Below are 16539 nucleotides of genomic sequence, written 5' to 3'. Positions count from 1 at the left end.
GAAAAGCAGAAAAATTATCCAAAACTTTCTTGCAACCCATTGTGATTGCTATGGATGGGAAGTAAAAAACAAAACAACGAAGCCCTAGGACTAGGAGACAAGAAGCTTGCCCACTACAGTGAAAGAAAAGAGAGAGAAAAAAAGATTCTTGGTAGCTAAATTTCCTTATTCTCTTAGCAACGCTCCTGAAATATGACTCATTTCCTGTGACATGCGCCGTACTCAATTACTCTGGCTCAGATAAGTCCAGCCCACAAGCTGTCTAAGCAACACTAGCCCTCAAGCTGCCAGGAGAGCTAGAGCCACCTTACGCAGCTGAAGTGCTCTGTTCTTCAACCTGGAAGATGCTAAGTAACATGATACGCAGATTTTTCACTTGTGTGCTGGCTTCACTGTATTTCTGCCTTTCTTCTGGCTCCTATCAACCAGAGACGTTGCCTGATATTAGAGATGCAGAGTTTATTGAGGAATGTGTGAGAATGCATAACAGATTCCGGTCGGGAGTGAACCCCCCAGCCAGCAACATGCTGTACATGGTAAGGGGATCTTTACAGCTTACGTGCAAGTGTGGTGTTTACAGTTGTTAAAGATAATTTTTCTGATCAAATGTAAAAAAATGAAAAAGAAACCAACTGATGGAGTCATAGCTGTAGTTCTTTTTTAAAGCAGATAATAAGGCTCTGATTTTTGAATGGCTTTATACGATCAGATATGCATGTAGCTTTGCCTGGCTCAGTTCCTTCATTTGAAACTCAAGATTTCAACCCAAAGCCTATCACCGTGAGAAGTGCTGTGAAAAACCTTCTCGTTACAAGGCATTGTAGTTTAGCAGCCTGGGGTGTGATTTATGTGCAGACCTCAGCACAACCTTTCATACTTGAGTTGGCAAGTGCAGAAAACATTGCCAAATGGCTTTAGAGAACTTTCTTTTAGCTTTCTCTGCAAGGCTCTCAGCAGCCTGAGCCAACAGAGAGCTGTTGGCTGCAGCTCCGAGGTGCTGGGCTGCAGAGGAAGACAAAACAAAAGTGCACGGAGCGCAGCAGCAGCGATGGCTGGAGGTATTGGCCCTGCACAGTGGTGCCCATCTGTGGATGCAGCCATCATGAAAAAGGCAGTCTGCAGTGATTCAAAAGCACCCCAGCCCTGGGAAGTAGCTTTAGTTGGGCATTAAGATCCCAAATCTCAACTGCATTTTGTTCCAGACTTTTTCTAAAACTTTTCCTAAACTGCTTTACTAGCTCTACACTCACAAAATTTTGCTATGAGAGGTATTCATCTTTTTAAAATTTCAGTTTTGTGCCTGAAGAAAAAAACAAAACAAAACGAATCAAAACAAAGAAAGTAAACAAAGAAACAAAGACAGGTTACCACAAAGAAGAGAAGAATTAAAATAGTGGCAGATATCTTTTAAACTGCTGCAAAAAAATTAGTCCTGAGTATGACCTCTCCCAGGAAGAACTTGTTGTGGAGAAAGCAGTAAAATACATTATAAAATCAATGAGGAAAGTAAAAGTATTGGAATTGAAAAGAATATATATGTTCATGTGTGCTGAGGGACATGGGAGAACTATTGGTGGTAGGTGACTGGTTATACTGGATGACCTTGTAGGTCTTTCCAACCTTTGTGATTCTATGATTCTATGATTCACTGTTGTAACTGACCTTAGCACTCCAAAAATGAGGAAAACAAGAAAACTTTTTTATATTTCTCAGGACACTTCTGTTTCCTGCTAATTGTCCATCTACATGCATAAGAATGAAGGATATGAACTTGAGTCATTTCCATCTTTTGGAAAAAAATACTTTTTGAAAGAAAATATAAGACAGAAATTCTTTTAAGCATAACTGATGAAGGCTAACCAGCTACATTTGTAATACAGTTGTTATTGTTAATATTAGAGCAGGATGAAGAAGAAAAGAGGGGTACAAACTCTCAAGCAGAATCTGAAAAATGGGACTGTGGAGGACTAACCTACTGCCACAAAGCTTTTGTCATTCTCTTCTGCTTGTGACCTCACAGCATTGACAAAATGTAAACTGCAGACTCTATCTCAGCTTGCAGAAATGCTAGGAGTGGAAGATAACTTCTGTATAAAGCCAGATTTTGTTTATCATCTTTCCAAGTTATAATCTAAGGAAACATCAGCTCTTCAGTGGCCCTAAGACTACCTGTCCTCAAGTTTACCTTTACTATTCCATGTACTGAGTTCTTAGACATATCATTTATGTTTTAGTTTTCTAGGACAACACTCCTCCCAAATGCTTGGCATAGGGAGAATTGGAAGACAGTGGTTAAAAAATATTTTCAAATCTTTGTAGATCTGCCTTGATATCACCTTGCAATTTCTCCTTGCATATTCATAACATAAAAGTAAAAAAAAAATGTTTTAGACATCTTCAGTACAAAAAAAAAACAACTGTATTATTTAAAACATAGACACAAAATTCAACAACCACCAAATCTTCTTCCTCAATCATGATTAATGAACAGACCAAAATAATTTCTCTGGTGATTCCCTTGTTTGCAGAGGCAACCAAGAGATCTTAATGCATACGCCACAAAGATAAATAAGAATGTTTTATATTTTTACAAAAGCCCAATCCAACAGCTTAATTTACATGGCACAATGCTTAAGCAGATCTACAGGAGCTGTATTTTCCATCAGGTATAACACTGTTTGCTCCATCAGACTGTGTACACAAGAAAACCCAGTGGAATCTGACAATACCTCCAGTGCAAACAAAAGACATTCACTTAACTCAGTGGCTTAAATATCAGCTCTCTGTAGGACTGAATCACAGGCGAGTGAGTGATTCCACAAATATGAATTCACTGCTAAGATTTGAAGCCACAAAATTCTCTGGGTTAAGTTTAGACTGTTTCAAAAATCCCAGCATGTTTGTGAATTGACCAGCAAGCAGCAGCCCTAATCTGCGAGGTTGTGTGAGACTTCAGTCAGACTGGGAAAGGAAGCACAACCCTCAGCTTCCAGGCTTTTGTACATTCAATTCTTATTAAGTTAACTTTCTCCCATAGGTGGCACAGCCTGGAAGTGTGTATTGTGCTCCAAACACTTGGATGCACAGGTCTTGGTGTCCAACAAGCATGTCAGAGGCGATTGTCCACCACCCAAAATCTTCCTCATGTTTAATGAGTGACTAAATTTCCATTAGAACCTACAAGTCACTCTACCATACAGCACTCTAAGCCTCAGCAGAAGCAAAAAACAAGTGAACCTGCAGCATACACACTACTGAGACCCAGCTTCTCCAAAATCTGTTAGGCACTACTGCGTTGCTAAGATAACCAAGACATTTTCATTGTCTTTATCTTGCAGAGTTGGGATCCCGACTTGGCAAAGACTGCAAAAGGTTGGGCAAAGAGATGCGAGTTCAAACATAACATATACCTTCAAGAGCCGGGGCAGGCTCATCCCAGATTTACCCCTGTTGGAGAAAATCTCTGGACTGGCTCGCTTTCAATTTTTTCAGTGCAAGAAGCCATCAGCTCTTGGTACAGTGAAGTCGGAGACTACACGTATGCCAGCAACAGATGTAGCAGAGTATGTGGCCATTACACACAGGTAAGGCATTGCACTTATCCAACTCTATCAAGTTTAGTTGTACTCAGCACTGGTGAGGCCACACTTGACTACTGTGTTTTGGGCCTCTCACTACAAGGAATATATCAAAGCCTTGGAGCCTGGTGTCCAGAGAAGGGCAACAAAGTTGGTGCATGAACACAAGTCTTACGGTGAATGGCTGAGGGAACTAGTCTGGAGAACAGGAGGCTTGGGGAGACCTTATTGTTCTATACAACTGCCTGAAAGGAGGCTGTGGCAAGGTGGTGTTGGACTCTTCTTCCACCTAAAAGCAACAGGACAAGAGGTCATGGTCTTAAGCTACACAAAGAGAAGCTCTGTTTGGATATTAAGAAGAATTTCTTCCCAGAAAGAGTGGTGAGATACTGGAATGGGCTGCCCAAGGAAATGGTAGAGGCATCAACATCCCTGGAAGTTTTCAAAAAACATAGAGATGCAGCACTTCAGTCCATATGGCTGCATAGAGGTGAATAAGAAAATAGTAGTATTATCACTTGTAGACAGTGGTGGTGCCTGGGCATTCTTGGGTCTGCACTTCTGAAGAATTCCTGTTTCCTCTCACTCAGCTGTGGAATAGTTTCTCCTGGGTATGCTTTCTGTTAGTACCACAAACATCTCCAGTTCTCTCAGCCTGTCCTCATAAGGGAGGTGCTCCATCTCCTCTGGTCATCAAATAAATTAATAAACATCTAGTGAATTAGGTAAAACAGACATTCTTCAGAACAAACTATTGTTTAGATATCAATCACTATTGCTTGACACTGCAAATCGTGACAAAGAGCACTCCAAAGCCTATCTGCTGTGCAATATAGAGGAGGGCAAGGCTTTTCCCTAAAACTGTAGCTGTTAAAGTAAATATTCAGTCACCAATGTTTGCATCTGTCTTTCTAGGTTGTTTGGGCTCAAAGCTACAAGGTTGGCTGTGCTGTCCACTTCTGTCCCACGGTGTTGCACTTCTCAGGAACCAACGCAGCACACTTCGTCTGCAACTATGGGCCAGCGTAAGGTTTCCATGACAAATATTTTATAGGATTTGAGTCTTGCCCCTTCTTCCCTCCCACAATGTGCAATCTGATAGGATCAGAACATTTTTCCTTATGTTTATGGGTAGAAATAGTCCTCAAAACAGGGAAAGATACATACCTGTATCCAACATACCTTAGTTTGAGTAAATGGGAAATGTATATTGTAGCCAAAAAGCAGTGGTGTTGACAGACAGGGTAAAATATAAGACACTGAAATAAGCATACCTAAATGATCATTTGAAAGCTATTTCCTTACTTTTCAGTGCCAAGGGAGCCTCAGATGGTTGCCAAGGCACAGACCCAAGATGTGGAAATATTTATGCATTTATCTGCAGAATCAAGTCTCTAGGTCAATGGTTTGTGTAAATATTGAAGTTTGCAGTTCTTGTGGCTGCAGGCTGAGCTTTAAGATGAGAGTTTGGACATGTGATACTGGGGCTGCTCAAGACAAAATTTTATTGGGAGGTCCTTTGTATGCATTGTAAGTAGCATATTTGCTGCTTGAGGTACAAAGAAACACAGAAGCTCTCAAGGTGCCTGCTGAACTTTGGACTCAGCTTGTGAGGGCAAAATGCTTTCTTCATCCTGGTTGAGGCCCTGAGCTGCTCAGCCCTTGAGGTCATGGGGTCATGGAGCACAGAGCCCCTGCTTTGGGTGTTCAGTGCCTGCCAAAATCTTCAGGGAGCAGCCTGAGCACCTGCTGGGCTAGGTGGGAGCAGGGCAGTCAGGCAGGGCTGACCAGGACACATTTTACGGTCAATACAAGTGGACAAAATCCCAAGCTCAGAAGCAAAATAGCAGCAAGGATTGCCACCCCCTCATAATGGCAGTTTCAAGGTAATGTTACTTTCCTTCACAGTGGGAATTACAGACGGCACCCATACGAGACAGGAGCAGCGTGTAGCAAATGCAACGGCGAGCAGTGCACTGACAATCTGTGTCGTAAGTAGAGAACCCACCCTCCGCACAAGCACGTGTAGAAAGAGAGGGAGCACACAAGAAGACACTGGCATCTCCTATTCCCAAATACAGTCTGAAAAAATGCAGTGAGGAGCCAAGAGAGCAGTGATGCCCAAGGATAGTAAAAGTTTTAGAATACCAGCAGCAAGGAAAGAAAGGGGATCCCAGATTGATGGGATTGTTTGATGTTAGCAAGACATCAGTGGAGTGAAATGTACCTGAAGGATAAGTCCTCTCCATTCCAGCCACTGGCAGGGGTGCTCAGCAAGATGTAGTTCAGCTCTCTGCAGCAAAGCCCCCAGAATTGCTCACTAGAAGTCTACAGGTCCTTGGTTCTTCCTGGAAAGAAACAGCTGTATTTCTTGTCAGCCCACTGCGACCTAATTCTTTTTATAAAACTCAAATTATTTGCAAAGTCTAAGCCAGCTGCTTACATACACTTCTTTTGTCTCTCCAGGAAACACCGAACGTGACAAAGTCATTAGTAAGTACCACACATATTACTGCTTCCATTTTTTGCCCCTGGTGCAGTTATGCTTGAAATAATTGATCTGTTTTGCCTCCAGGTGATTCCAGGTGGCACCCGGCCTGGGACAGTCCTGCCTGTGATGAGTACTGTATCTCTGTGGTTGTTTTAAGGCTGTTACTTCTTGTTCTGACAATCATAGCCACTTGGATCCTACCCAAATACTGGTCCATAGCACCTGCCACCAAGTAATGCACAGGAGGCTGCAGCAGCACAAAGGTTGGTTCCTTATGCGTAAGCTACTGGCATCACTGAGATGGATGGAGATGTTGTTTGCACCCACAGATCATTTTGAGATACAGAAATCTCCATTTCATGGAGGACTTGGGAGAGCTGATAAGGAGCCTTCTCATTGTTCAGAATCAATAGCTGGTTTTAAATTACCTGCTTATTTTTCCAAAGTGGAGCACTGCGGCAGAGATGGGCACACCATGGAACCAATGCTTGCCAACTTCCCAGGGAGGGAGCGTGGTGTCTCCAGCCCAGCAGAGCACTCTTCTATGCCTATTGCATTCTCTCCACACATACTCTTCCAGAGAGATGCAGAAGTGTGGTTTTGGGTACCTGGAGAGATTGTTTTTCGTTAAAACTTTTTTCCTTAAAACTTTTGGGCACGGATGAGTTCCAAGTTGTGCATCCAGAGGTAGGCAGCATGTTTCCGCATATCACAGCACACGGGGACCTCTGGCATTTCTCTTCACATAGCATCTGTTTTCAAATGCACATCATCTCTGCCAAGACACATTTCTTTACCCATGTTTAAATGTGACTCTGCACCACCTTAAACTTTCTTTTTTCTTTTTCTGAGCATGAGGTTTCTGACTTCTGCCTCAAACAATAAACCACTATTTCCTGCCTCCCATGCATGGCGATCACATATCTGCAACCTGATCTGAAGGCCCACTGGTGCACAAACCCAGAACAAATGCATTCAGTTCCAGCCTGCAAATGCCAAGAAACACGATGCTGGGAAACGCAGTACAGAGCTACAAATAAAATCGTGCTGTGCCCAAAGTTGTGCCCTGGGCTCAGCGGCTGCTGCCAAGCTCCAGTCTCTGTAAGGCTGTGCCCCCAGAGCAGGCAGGGTTCAGCTGGGCCCCTCTGATACATCACACCAGGCAGGAAGATGGGCAGTCACCCAACTGCTTACTTTCTTTGTCTTTGCTTTTCTTTGTCTTGTCTTTGCTCAGCATTGCTGCATAACTCCTGCCTCGATGCCACTGTTGGAGATGATCTCCCCTGGAAGTACTGCAACTGGAACCCAAAGTTTCTGATGTTATTCTTCCACGCAGTTAGCTGCTAGCACTTGAATCGTCTTAGCATGTCCTGAATAAATAATTTCTCAAAATGCAAATGTGGTCAGGGACAAAATTCCTAATTCCCTTTCTTATTATTCACTTATCTTTGCATTTCATTTGTGCCAGAGCCTGTTTTCTGCCCTCCAGTGACCAGTGTCATGGTATCCATGCCGGCCTAACCTAGAAAGAGACAAATTCTGTCTTCAAATAAATAAATAAATCCTCACTGTAAACTCAAGGCCACAGGTCTATCTGTTGAAAAGGGCAGCCACTTACATATGCTGCAGTGTCCTTTTGCAGATAAGGATTCTTAGGCCAGCATCTGCTCCACGTGCAGGAAGATCCTGCTGATGCAGAGAGAACTGTGGAGTACTGTGTCCAGTTCTGGGCTCCCCAGTACAAAAAAGACAGGGATCTCCTCGAAAGAGTCCAGCAGAGGGCTACAAAGATGATAAAGGGCATGGAACACATCCCTTATGAGGAAAGGCTGAGACCTGGGTCTGTTCAGCCTTGAGAAAGGAAGACTGAGAGGGGACCTGATCCACATCTATAAATGCCTAAGAAGTGGGAGGCAAAGGGATGAGGCTGGACTCTTCTCAGCAGTGTATGGTGATAGGACAAGAGGAAATGGCCACAAACTGAGGCATAGGAAGTTCTGCACAAATGTGCATGAGAACTCCTTCCCAGTGCAGTGCCGGAGCAGTGGCACAGCTGCACAGAGAGGTGGTGGAGTCTCCTTCTCTGGAGACGTTCCAGACCCGCCTGGACGCCTACCTGTGCAACCTGGGCTAGGGAGCTGCTTTGGCAGGGGGTTGGACTCTGTGATCTCTAGAGGTCCCTACCAACCCCTACAGTTCTGTAAAATGCAGGAAATACAACGCTGTTTCTGGGGAGCGAAATGAGCTCAGCTGGAATGCTCCCCTGCTAAGTTTAATCTATAGTTGGTTTCCAGGTGAGTAAACAGAACCAACACAGAGCCCTTAAAGTTCAAAACATTCACAGTGCTGTCACTGAACCACATACTTTAGCAGCTCAAAGGGGATTCCATAGTGAAAGCTTCATTAAAAGAACCTGTAAATCACTGGGGCTCATGGAGGAAAAAAAGAAAAAAAAGAAAAGAAAAAAAAAAATTACAGTGTGGTAACTTTCAAACAAAAATCTCCAGAAAGTCAAGAAGTCAAAGCTAAGCAAGAACTGCATCTTGTTTTTTAAGGACACCACAAAATCCAGATATTTAACTCCTGATGATTAAACCTGCTCAAGTTGTTCTGTTTTTTTATGGCATACGCCCATGACTTCCACATGATAAATGTAAAATACAGATATAAGGACAGCCATTGGGAACTTCTTTGCTGGTGTGCAAACTCTAGTGTCAGCTTAAGGAGATGACTTGCAGAAGCTCAACCAAAAATCCATGGAAGTACACATATGTGTTTTAAGGTCAGGCTGCCACCAAGCTGAGGTACATTTTCCTGCACTGCAACACAGGCAACCAGGCAGTTACCTGACCCAGGAGGAACACGATCACTTAATTTGTAGGAAGCTTTCAGCCAAACCAGGCTCCTGAAATGAAAGGTCAACCTGCAAAAACTGAACAGCCCTTTATATCATGGAATGAGATTTAAATTTAATTTTAGCAAATGGGATTTTGCTGCAGGGGCCCTCTGCAGTGAAAGGGGCCTCATCCAGTCCAGAATATAACTGAGGATCTCCCTTCCCTGCACCTCCCTTAGAGCCTGTGCAGCTCTGCATTACCAGCTGCGGGCTCTGAAGATGACTCAGTCGAAGCACTCGCTTGTGGGCTCACACTGAGCAATGCCTCTAGGGGCAGCCCAGGCCCTCGAGACATCAGACCCACCCGATGCTGAACTCAGGTCCTGCCCCTTTACGCCATCAACCACTACATATCAGGCAATGTGCCTAAGAGCTTATCGCAGGGCTGGTATCTCTCATCACATCAGCTTAGTACAGCTACTGAGATGGGTGTATGTGATTTAATTATTTTCTCAGTGAAGCATCTGTTGAGGCAGTACTTTCTTACATGATTTTCTAAGTAATTAAACTGCCATATATGAATGATGGAATACTGAGTTTCCTCTTCCAGAACTAAGTTCCAAGAAGAGATCAAACAGCTGGAAGGCACACCAGCATTGTCCCTTGCCTCAGGGGCAAGGATCCTAGGATACACATACTGGTTCTTTAATAACATGCATTCTAAATTATTTAGAAGTGTAATAAAAATAAAAACAGCTGTGTTTTCACTGAGTAGTTTCAAATAAAAGACCACTAACCTCAGCAAAATCAGCTGCAGTGCTCTAGCATGATCATCTCTACCACATGTGCAAGTGATCAAAATTCCCAAGTCTGACACGGCACTCAAAACACTGTCATGAAACTGGTATGGCTTGACCCCCTACTCACTGTTAAATTTGCTCTTGAACTTCAGATGCATCAGCCAAGCAACATCTGCTATTCTGGTGTACTCTATTTCACCATAACTTCCACTTTTAGGGAACCAGAAACCTCTACACTTCCTTCAAAAAAGGGGAAGGGGCTGAATAAAGTAAAGAGGAACCTATGTTCTCATTTATTGTAAGAAATAAATTAAGAATACATTTAAACAAAGGTAACAAACATTTATGTACTCCCTGCAGCACACTTGCTTTGTGTCACATTCTAACAAGATAATGCTAATAAATGGCAATTTATTCATGGCATTCAATTAAGATTGTGGTTATCTAATCCTCACATGAAGCTTTCAGTGAGTTTGCTTTCAGGAATGGAAGACGTAGGTTTTGCAGTAGACAACTAATTAAAGGATTTAAGAACAATGTATTAAAATAGTTTATTAACAACAAAGACAAGACACACAAAAAACATTAGCTTTTACAGAAGTAAAAGCATTATAAAGTAATAAATCTTGCCCATCTTGACACAGTTATTTGGTAGTCTTTCATAGAAGTATTCAATTTAACTCCCACTAAGTTCTCTGATCCTCACCACTTCACATTCTGCAGCAAACTCCTAAATGTTTCTAATCTGAAACTCTCCCTTTAGGCAGATGGACACTATCCAACCACACTCTTTCTCAAAAAACATAAGAGATTTTGTACAACAAATATGACACTTTTGCACAGCTGCTCTGGGTCCATTCATTAAAATGGGCTTGTGAAAAGAGAACGAACTTTCTACCTCATATTTTCTTGCTCACACTACACCAACAGCAAGAAGTGGTTTACTCCAAGTCTCAGTTTTTCCAAGTGTGAAAAACGTTCATTACTGTAGGGGAAAAGTGAGCATCACGAGCAGTGAATCACTTCTTTTTTTTCTTCTTCTTTTCATCTGCTGCCATTTTTAACTTGACTTCTTCCATAGGAAGTGCTCCTAATTTCTTCTTCTTTGCATTCTTTACTTTTTCCTTGATGGCTTCAATATCAATTTTTTTCCCTGTGGAGGCTGAAGAGTAAAAACATGACCATCAACAGGCACAAATTTTACCTTTCTAATTTTTAACAGCCTTTTTTAACCCTATGAAGCCATTACTTTATAGGTATCCACAGGAAACTGCATCCTGTAGCATTGGTTAGGACTCATTTTATCTTCACTAATAATTTTATAAGTTGTTCCAATCATTTTTACTGAAACTAGCATTATACACAAACCTCTTTCAGCAGAAATCAAGGAACAGTTACATAAAAAAATCCTATACAACTGTATTTGAAAACTGATCCCATATATTGCATGCTTACAAATTATTATCACCCACTTATCAGATCACAGCTGTACTCCACCAAGATTAATACATACAAAGTCCACTAGACACGTGTACATTGGCTTGGTTGGTCTCACAAAAAAAGAATAATCACTGAGATCTTATTTCCAGAGAAGCCTTCACAGCATTTTACATATATGTATGTAACTAGGGTGATGAGCTCACAGACATGCCTGTACCATCCTTATATACCCTCCCTGGCCATGCACTAATGATGGCTGCTGGAAATAGACTGAGGGAAGGAGTGGAAGGGGATATGAAACAGTCTTTGGTCTGATCCCTGCATGAAAACCTTCCGAAGAGACTTCCACAGGAAGTGACAGAGCACTAAGAATAACCTATTTTATGTTCATAAAATGTTTTATGAATGTGTTTTACAGGGTTTGTAATGAAAGGAGGAGAGGAAGTGGTTTTAAACTGGAAGAGGGTAGGTTTAGACGAGACATTAGGAAGAAATTCTTTACTGTGAGTGGGGTGAGACACTGGAACAGGTTGTCCAGAGAGGCTGTGGATGCCCCTCCCTGGAAGCATTCAAGGCCAGGCTGCATGGGGCTGTGAGCAACCTGGTCCAGAGGGAGGTGTCCCTGTCTATAGCAGGAGGGTTGGAACTAGGTGATCTTAAAGGTCCCTTCCAACCCAAACCATTCTACAATTCTGTGATTCATCTGTGGTATTTTCTCTTTTGGCCAACAGTCATGAGCTTAGGTCCCACTCTGCTACCTCACATAGTTAATTCCTGTACACCATCAGGTGTCTTTTTTGCAACTCACTTCTTCTCTACATACAAACTATTTGTCATTTACTTTAGGAAGACTCAAGAATAAACAAATTCTTCAGTTCACAAGAAACTGTAATATACAGTGTATTAATATCTAAGCAGCACAACCTTTCTTATTTCCTATGGCTACATCTCCACATAATCACTTAGCTTAGGAATTAACACTAGAACAGTTTAGAATAGGGAAAAGAAAAAAAAAGGTTACCTTTCTTTGCTTTCACAACTGGCTTTTCCTTTGGTGGAATAAAAGCTCTATTTCTTTCTTCTTGTCTTTTCTTGGCTGCATCAGCTTGCTTTGCCTGAAGTTACCAATAATGAGTATGAAGTATCAACAGAGCAGGGGAAAAGGGAGAAAAATCAAAGCCAGAAAATCAAGCACTTCTTAGCTGGTTGTAACATATTTACCTTTATCTCTTCCACTCGCTTTCGTTTCTTTTGGCTTTCTTTCAAGAAGTATTCACCACTTGCCAATTCTTTATCAATCTGTACAAGAAAATAGCAAGAAGCTTCAGAAAATTATACATTATAAGCCAGATATGTAGTATCAGGAAATAAAACCCTGACAGAAAAGGCCTGTTAACTTCATCTTAACAAGAGCAGGACTTCAAATCATCATATACTGCTGCATAACCAAAGAAAACTTCAGCTGACCTGGCTTTCTGGCTGCGGAGGTGGGAATGGTGTGTACTCCTTCTTAATATTTTTCTTCTTTGGCTCCTTGCGTTTTTTCAAGTTCTTCCGCTTGAACTTAGGCAAAAATCTTTCCCAGTTTTGTGTCCTCAGCTCAGGATCTTTTGATAACTCACGCTTGATCATCAAAGTCTTTGATAGTTTTAGAATGTCACAAAGAAGTTAGTCAAACAATGCTATCGCAGCGGTATCTCAGAGCTCCAAACTAAAAGTTTTATCAAAGTTTCTTACAGTATATCAACAGCTGAGGGATTTAATTGTGAACAGAAACAGAAAGGTGAATATGTTTCAGGATAGGGACAGTTTAAATGAGCAGGTATCAATCAAAGGGAAAAAAACCACTTGTTACATTTACCACATTGAAACATAAACTTATTAACACAAAGCTCTTCACAAAGACGTAACACTTTCAAAGGTGCACAACAGACCATACTAACCTTAATGTTATATATAGGGTGTATATTCTTCATTGTGTCCAGAACAACTTTCCTAACCTGTATTTAATAAAAGAAAATGAATGGAACACTCAACAGGTATTTTATATTATAATCCATTAAAATATCAAGTACACAAAATTTCTTCATAAGTCATAAAGTTTCTCTTACCTAGCTGCGCCCCAAGAGCAAAAGCAGTATAGTCTGAAAAAGCCTCAAAGCAAACTAGAAGGCACAGTGCTTCACAAATCATTAGTTATACTGCCTTGCTTCTGCTATACTCCAGCACAACCTGTAACCACTACTTTCATACTACCATTGATGTCATGGTGTTTTTTAGCTTCTGACATCTTTTTCCCTATAAAACTACTAAAAATACATTAAATGTTCACCCATGCTATAACACCATTAACACTGCAGCATTTTCACTTAAACCTCTTAACAGAAACTACAAAAATTCATCACCGTAAGCAACGGAAATAAAAGCCAAAGAAACAGAAGTAGACACATCATTCAGAAATATATAAAGGCATCCCTTTGATGCCTTTGCTACACCTTACCTTAAAAACCAAACAATACTTTTATTTTCAAGACAGAAAGATCTCAGTGACTAACAAAATTCAGGATCTAAGACTACAGACATCAAGCAAAAGCAGCGTACTGACACACAGCTGAAAGGATGAAAGGACAGAGGAGTAACTCTTGAGGCTGTCAGACTCTGCCTGCAGTCCATGCCAGTGCTGGGCACAAAAGCAGGCTACAAAAACTGCTCATCTGCCATCCCTTACCTCTTTTAGCCCACTGAAAGGTCCAAGAGCTGAAACAGTGTTGCCTTGCACCATAACATAGCAGTTGGTTAACAGTTCCAGGGCCTAGAACAACAAAAGTGAATCAGTGTGAACTGAAAGTCAGACACAAATCTGCATCTAGGATTTTATGGTAACCACACTAATCAGAAATACCTTCAGAGTAGATCCTTTTGGCCCAAGAAGTCGTCCTCTTCTTTTTACAAAACTTTCTCTGTTCCTCACTAGAGAACCTATTTTAATGATGTCACATGCAACATCATCCTGAAGGATACGAACTGCCTGAAGATACAAGCAGGAGGTATTAACTTATGGATTCGTCCAAAAGCATTATTCAGAGCAGCAAAGAGACTCGTTTCATTTGCAGGTATGTTTACTTCAAACATATATTTTCATAGAATTATAGAACCGTTTGAGTTGAAGTACCTTTAAAGGTCCCCTAGTCCAGCTCCCCTGCAATGAACAGAGGCACCTACTGCTGGATCAGGTTGCTCAGAGCCCCATTCAGCCTGATCCTGAGTGTCCCCCAGGGTGGGACATCCACTGGCTCTCTGGGCAACCTGTCCCAGTGCTTCATTAGCACTGCCTGAAAAACCCATATTTTGAAAACATACTACTTTATAAGCACTGCAACATGATTTGATACAAACCTGTTCAAATGGAACACTTCTTGCTAGAAGTTTTATTAAATCTCTAGCTCTGATGATTGCATATGGATCAAAAGTCTTCTTAGTAGTAGTCACAGTCATGCTTCCTTCAATTAGATCCAGCGTTGCATTCACATACTGCAATGTGTGAAAATAAACAGCAAATCAATATGTAAATAAAAATCTAAGATTTAATTTCTGATAGTATGAAGTCAGGTGCATAAAACTATACACTACATGCAAAACCATTATCCAAAACTCTGAAAATGACTTCCAGCTTAATGAAATACAAACACAGACACACAAAGAGAAAAAAAAAACCCAACAGATTGACAGGCTCTATGTATCACAATACCTGAAACATAATCTCCCTCATCTCTTTTAAAGCTAGCAGACTGTGGGCAACAATACCTGCCACTGCAGCAAGCTTTTACACAGAAGTAACACCTGTATCTCCCAAATAATAGAGTACAGCACCACAACAGCAGGTACTCATACATGCTCACTCAGGGCTTTCTGGACAAGCGACCAGCACTCCTTCAAGTAAGCTTCTCTGTACTTGGGGAATAACGTTGCAAAACTGCTTTCTTCCAGCAGCCCCCTGGGGTTGTCTTCCCTGGTAAACGCCGGCTCTTTCCATCCATCCGGCACAGTGAGCAGCTCAGACTCGTCAACCGCTACAGATTAAAAAAAACAAAAGTTCGTTTCTCCTTCGCCATCGATGACCATTCCGCTTCCTCCCCACTTAACCACAGAACCCGTGATAACCGAAAGCGAGCACGCAGCAGGCCGCGGGTTCAATGCTCCGCTGGAAGAGTTCCGCATCGCACCTCTCTTTAAAGAAGTTACCCCTCAGCGAGCGGGAAGAAAAACACGGTGAAGCAACAGGACCAGACCCCGCCGCTAAGACAGCTCGCCCAGAGCCCTTCACCCACCTTTGGTGGCTTTCCTCTTGCCGGGGCGCCTCGCCCGCTCCTCGGCCGCCTCAGGAGCCGCCATGCTTACAGCGCACAGACAACTTCCGCCCTGCGCCGGAAGTGAGACCAGCACCGGAAGTGGTCCTGGAGCCGCGCGGCATGCCGGGACATGGAGTCCTGCGGCCCAGGAGCGAGTCCGAGGTGCTCCCTCGCGGGTCTAAGGGCAGCCGGGCCGGGCGCCGGTTGGACGCTGCCACCTCTACTCCGGCAGCGGCCGCGGGGCCCTGGAGATGCGCTTGGCTGAGGGGCACGCAGCGGGCACCTTCTTTCCCCTTTCCTCTTTCACAGTCGTCGGCGCTGAGTTTGCTGCTGCTGTTAGGCAGCTCAAAGGGAAAAGGAAAAATGCAGCATCATCCAAATGCAAACCGAAGCACTTGGGTGAATGCCTCAAACGCTTTGGTACTCGCAGCTGAGGAGAACACGTGTTCCTGTGATGAGACCTAATTATTTGGTTGAATAATGTAGTTTAATGCCCCCTGGGTGATACTCTGCCTCCTCCTCACTCCCCATCCCGTATTTGTACCTCAGCATTTCCTTCAGAACTGAGACAAGTCTGCGCATTCTTTGCTGCTGAAGTGCAGAGCTGGAAGAGATGTTGGAGCGGGTGTCTCCGAGGCAGGGCAGTGTCCCTGCAAATGTTCATCAGACTTCATGAAAGCCCTTACTGTGGAGTGTTTAATTATCATCATAATCATAGAATCATAGAATGCCTGAAGTTGGAAGATCATCCAGTTCCAACCCCTCCCCCATGGGCAGGGCTGCCCCCACCAGCTCAGGCTGCTCAGGCCCTCATCCAGCCTGGCCTTAAGTGACTCTAAGGATGGGGCATCTGCAGCTTCTCTGGGCAGCCTGTGCTGGTGCCTCACTGCCTGCTGAGTAAAAAAATAAAAAATAAAAAATTCTTGTAATATCCACCCTACATTTCCCCTCTTTTGGTTTAAAGACTTTCTCCTTTTCCTACCACTATTATACTGTAAAAATTCAGTCTCCCTTCAGCTTTTAAGCTTCCCTCAAGTACTGGAAG

At 42.6% G+C, this 16539-nt stretch overlaps 2 protein-coding genes across 3 annotated transcripts; one reads left to right on the top strand and one right to left on the bottom strand.

Moving 5' to 3' along the window:
- The first annotated feature begins 286 nt into the window (after positions 1–286).
- GLIPR1 (GLI pathogenesis related 1) lies at positions 287–7874 on the top strand. 2 transcript variants are annotated; one of them, XM_065743258.1, is made up of 7 exons: positions 287–536; positions 3339–3584; positions 4494–4603; positions 5487–5569; positions 6045–6071; positions 6154–6332; positions 7538–7874. In XM_065743258.1, exons 1-6 carry the CDS (start codon positions 345–347, stop codon positions 6303–6305), a joined length of 810 nt encoding a protein of 269 aa, XP_065599330.1. In that variant the 5' UTR covers positions 287–344; the 3' UTR covers positions 6306–6332; positions 7538–7874. The 2 variants fall into 2 exon arrangements, with proteins under 2 accessions (XP_065599330.1, XP_065599329.1); XM_065743257.1 differs by lacking the exon at positions 7538–7874 and having other exon boundaries at positions 6154–6975.
- Positions 7875–10588: 2714 nt separating this feature from the next.
- KRR1 (KRR1 small subunit processome component homolog) lies at positions 10589–15557 on the bottom strand. The gene is made up of 10 exons (XM_065743274.1): positions 15474–15557; positions 15037–15215; positions 14542–14676; positions 14048–14173; positions 13874–13957; positions 13089–13145; positions 12613–12783; positions 12367–12444; positions 12167–12260; positions 10589–10867 (listed from the first exon to the last, which is right to left on the bottom strand). Exons 1-10 carry the CDS (start codon positions 15535–15537, stop codon positions 10725–10727), a joined length of 1131 nt encoding a protein of 376 aa, XP_065599346.1. The 5' UTR covers positions 15538–15557; the 3' UTR covers positions 10589–10724.
- Positions 15558–16539: the final 982 nt, after the last annotated feature.

The sequence above is a fragment of the Cyrtonyx montezumae genome, unplaced genomic scaffold, assembly GCF_038088225.1.
Source record: "Cyrtonyx montezumae isolate F1298 unplaced genomic scaffold, pur_monq_1.0 scaffold_3, whole genome shotgun sequence".
Taxonomy (NCBI): domain Eukaryota; kingdom Metazoa; phylum Chordata; class Aves; order Galliformes; family Odontophoridae; genus Cyrtonyx; species Cyrtonyx montezumae.
Note: the sequence above shows the minus strand (reverse complement) of the source record. Positions and strands in the feature narration are given on the sequence as shown.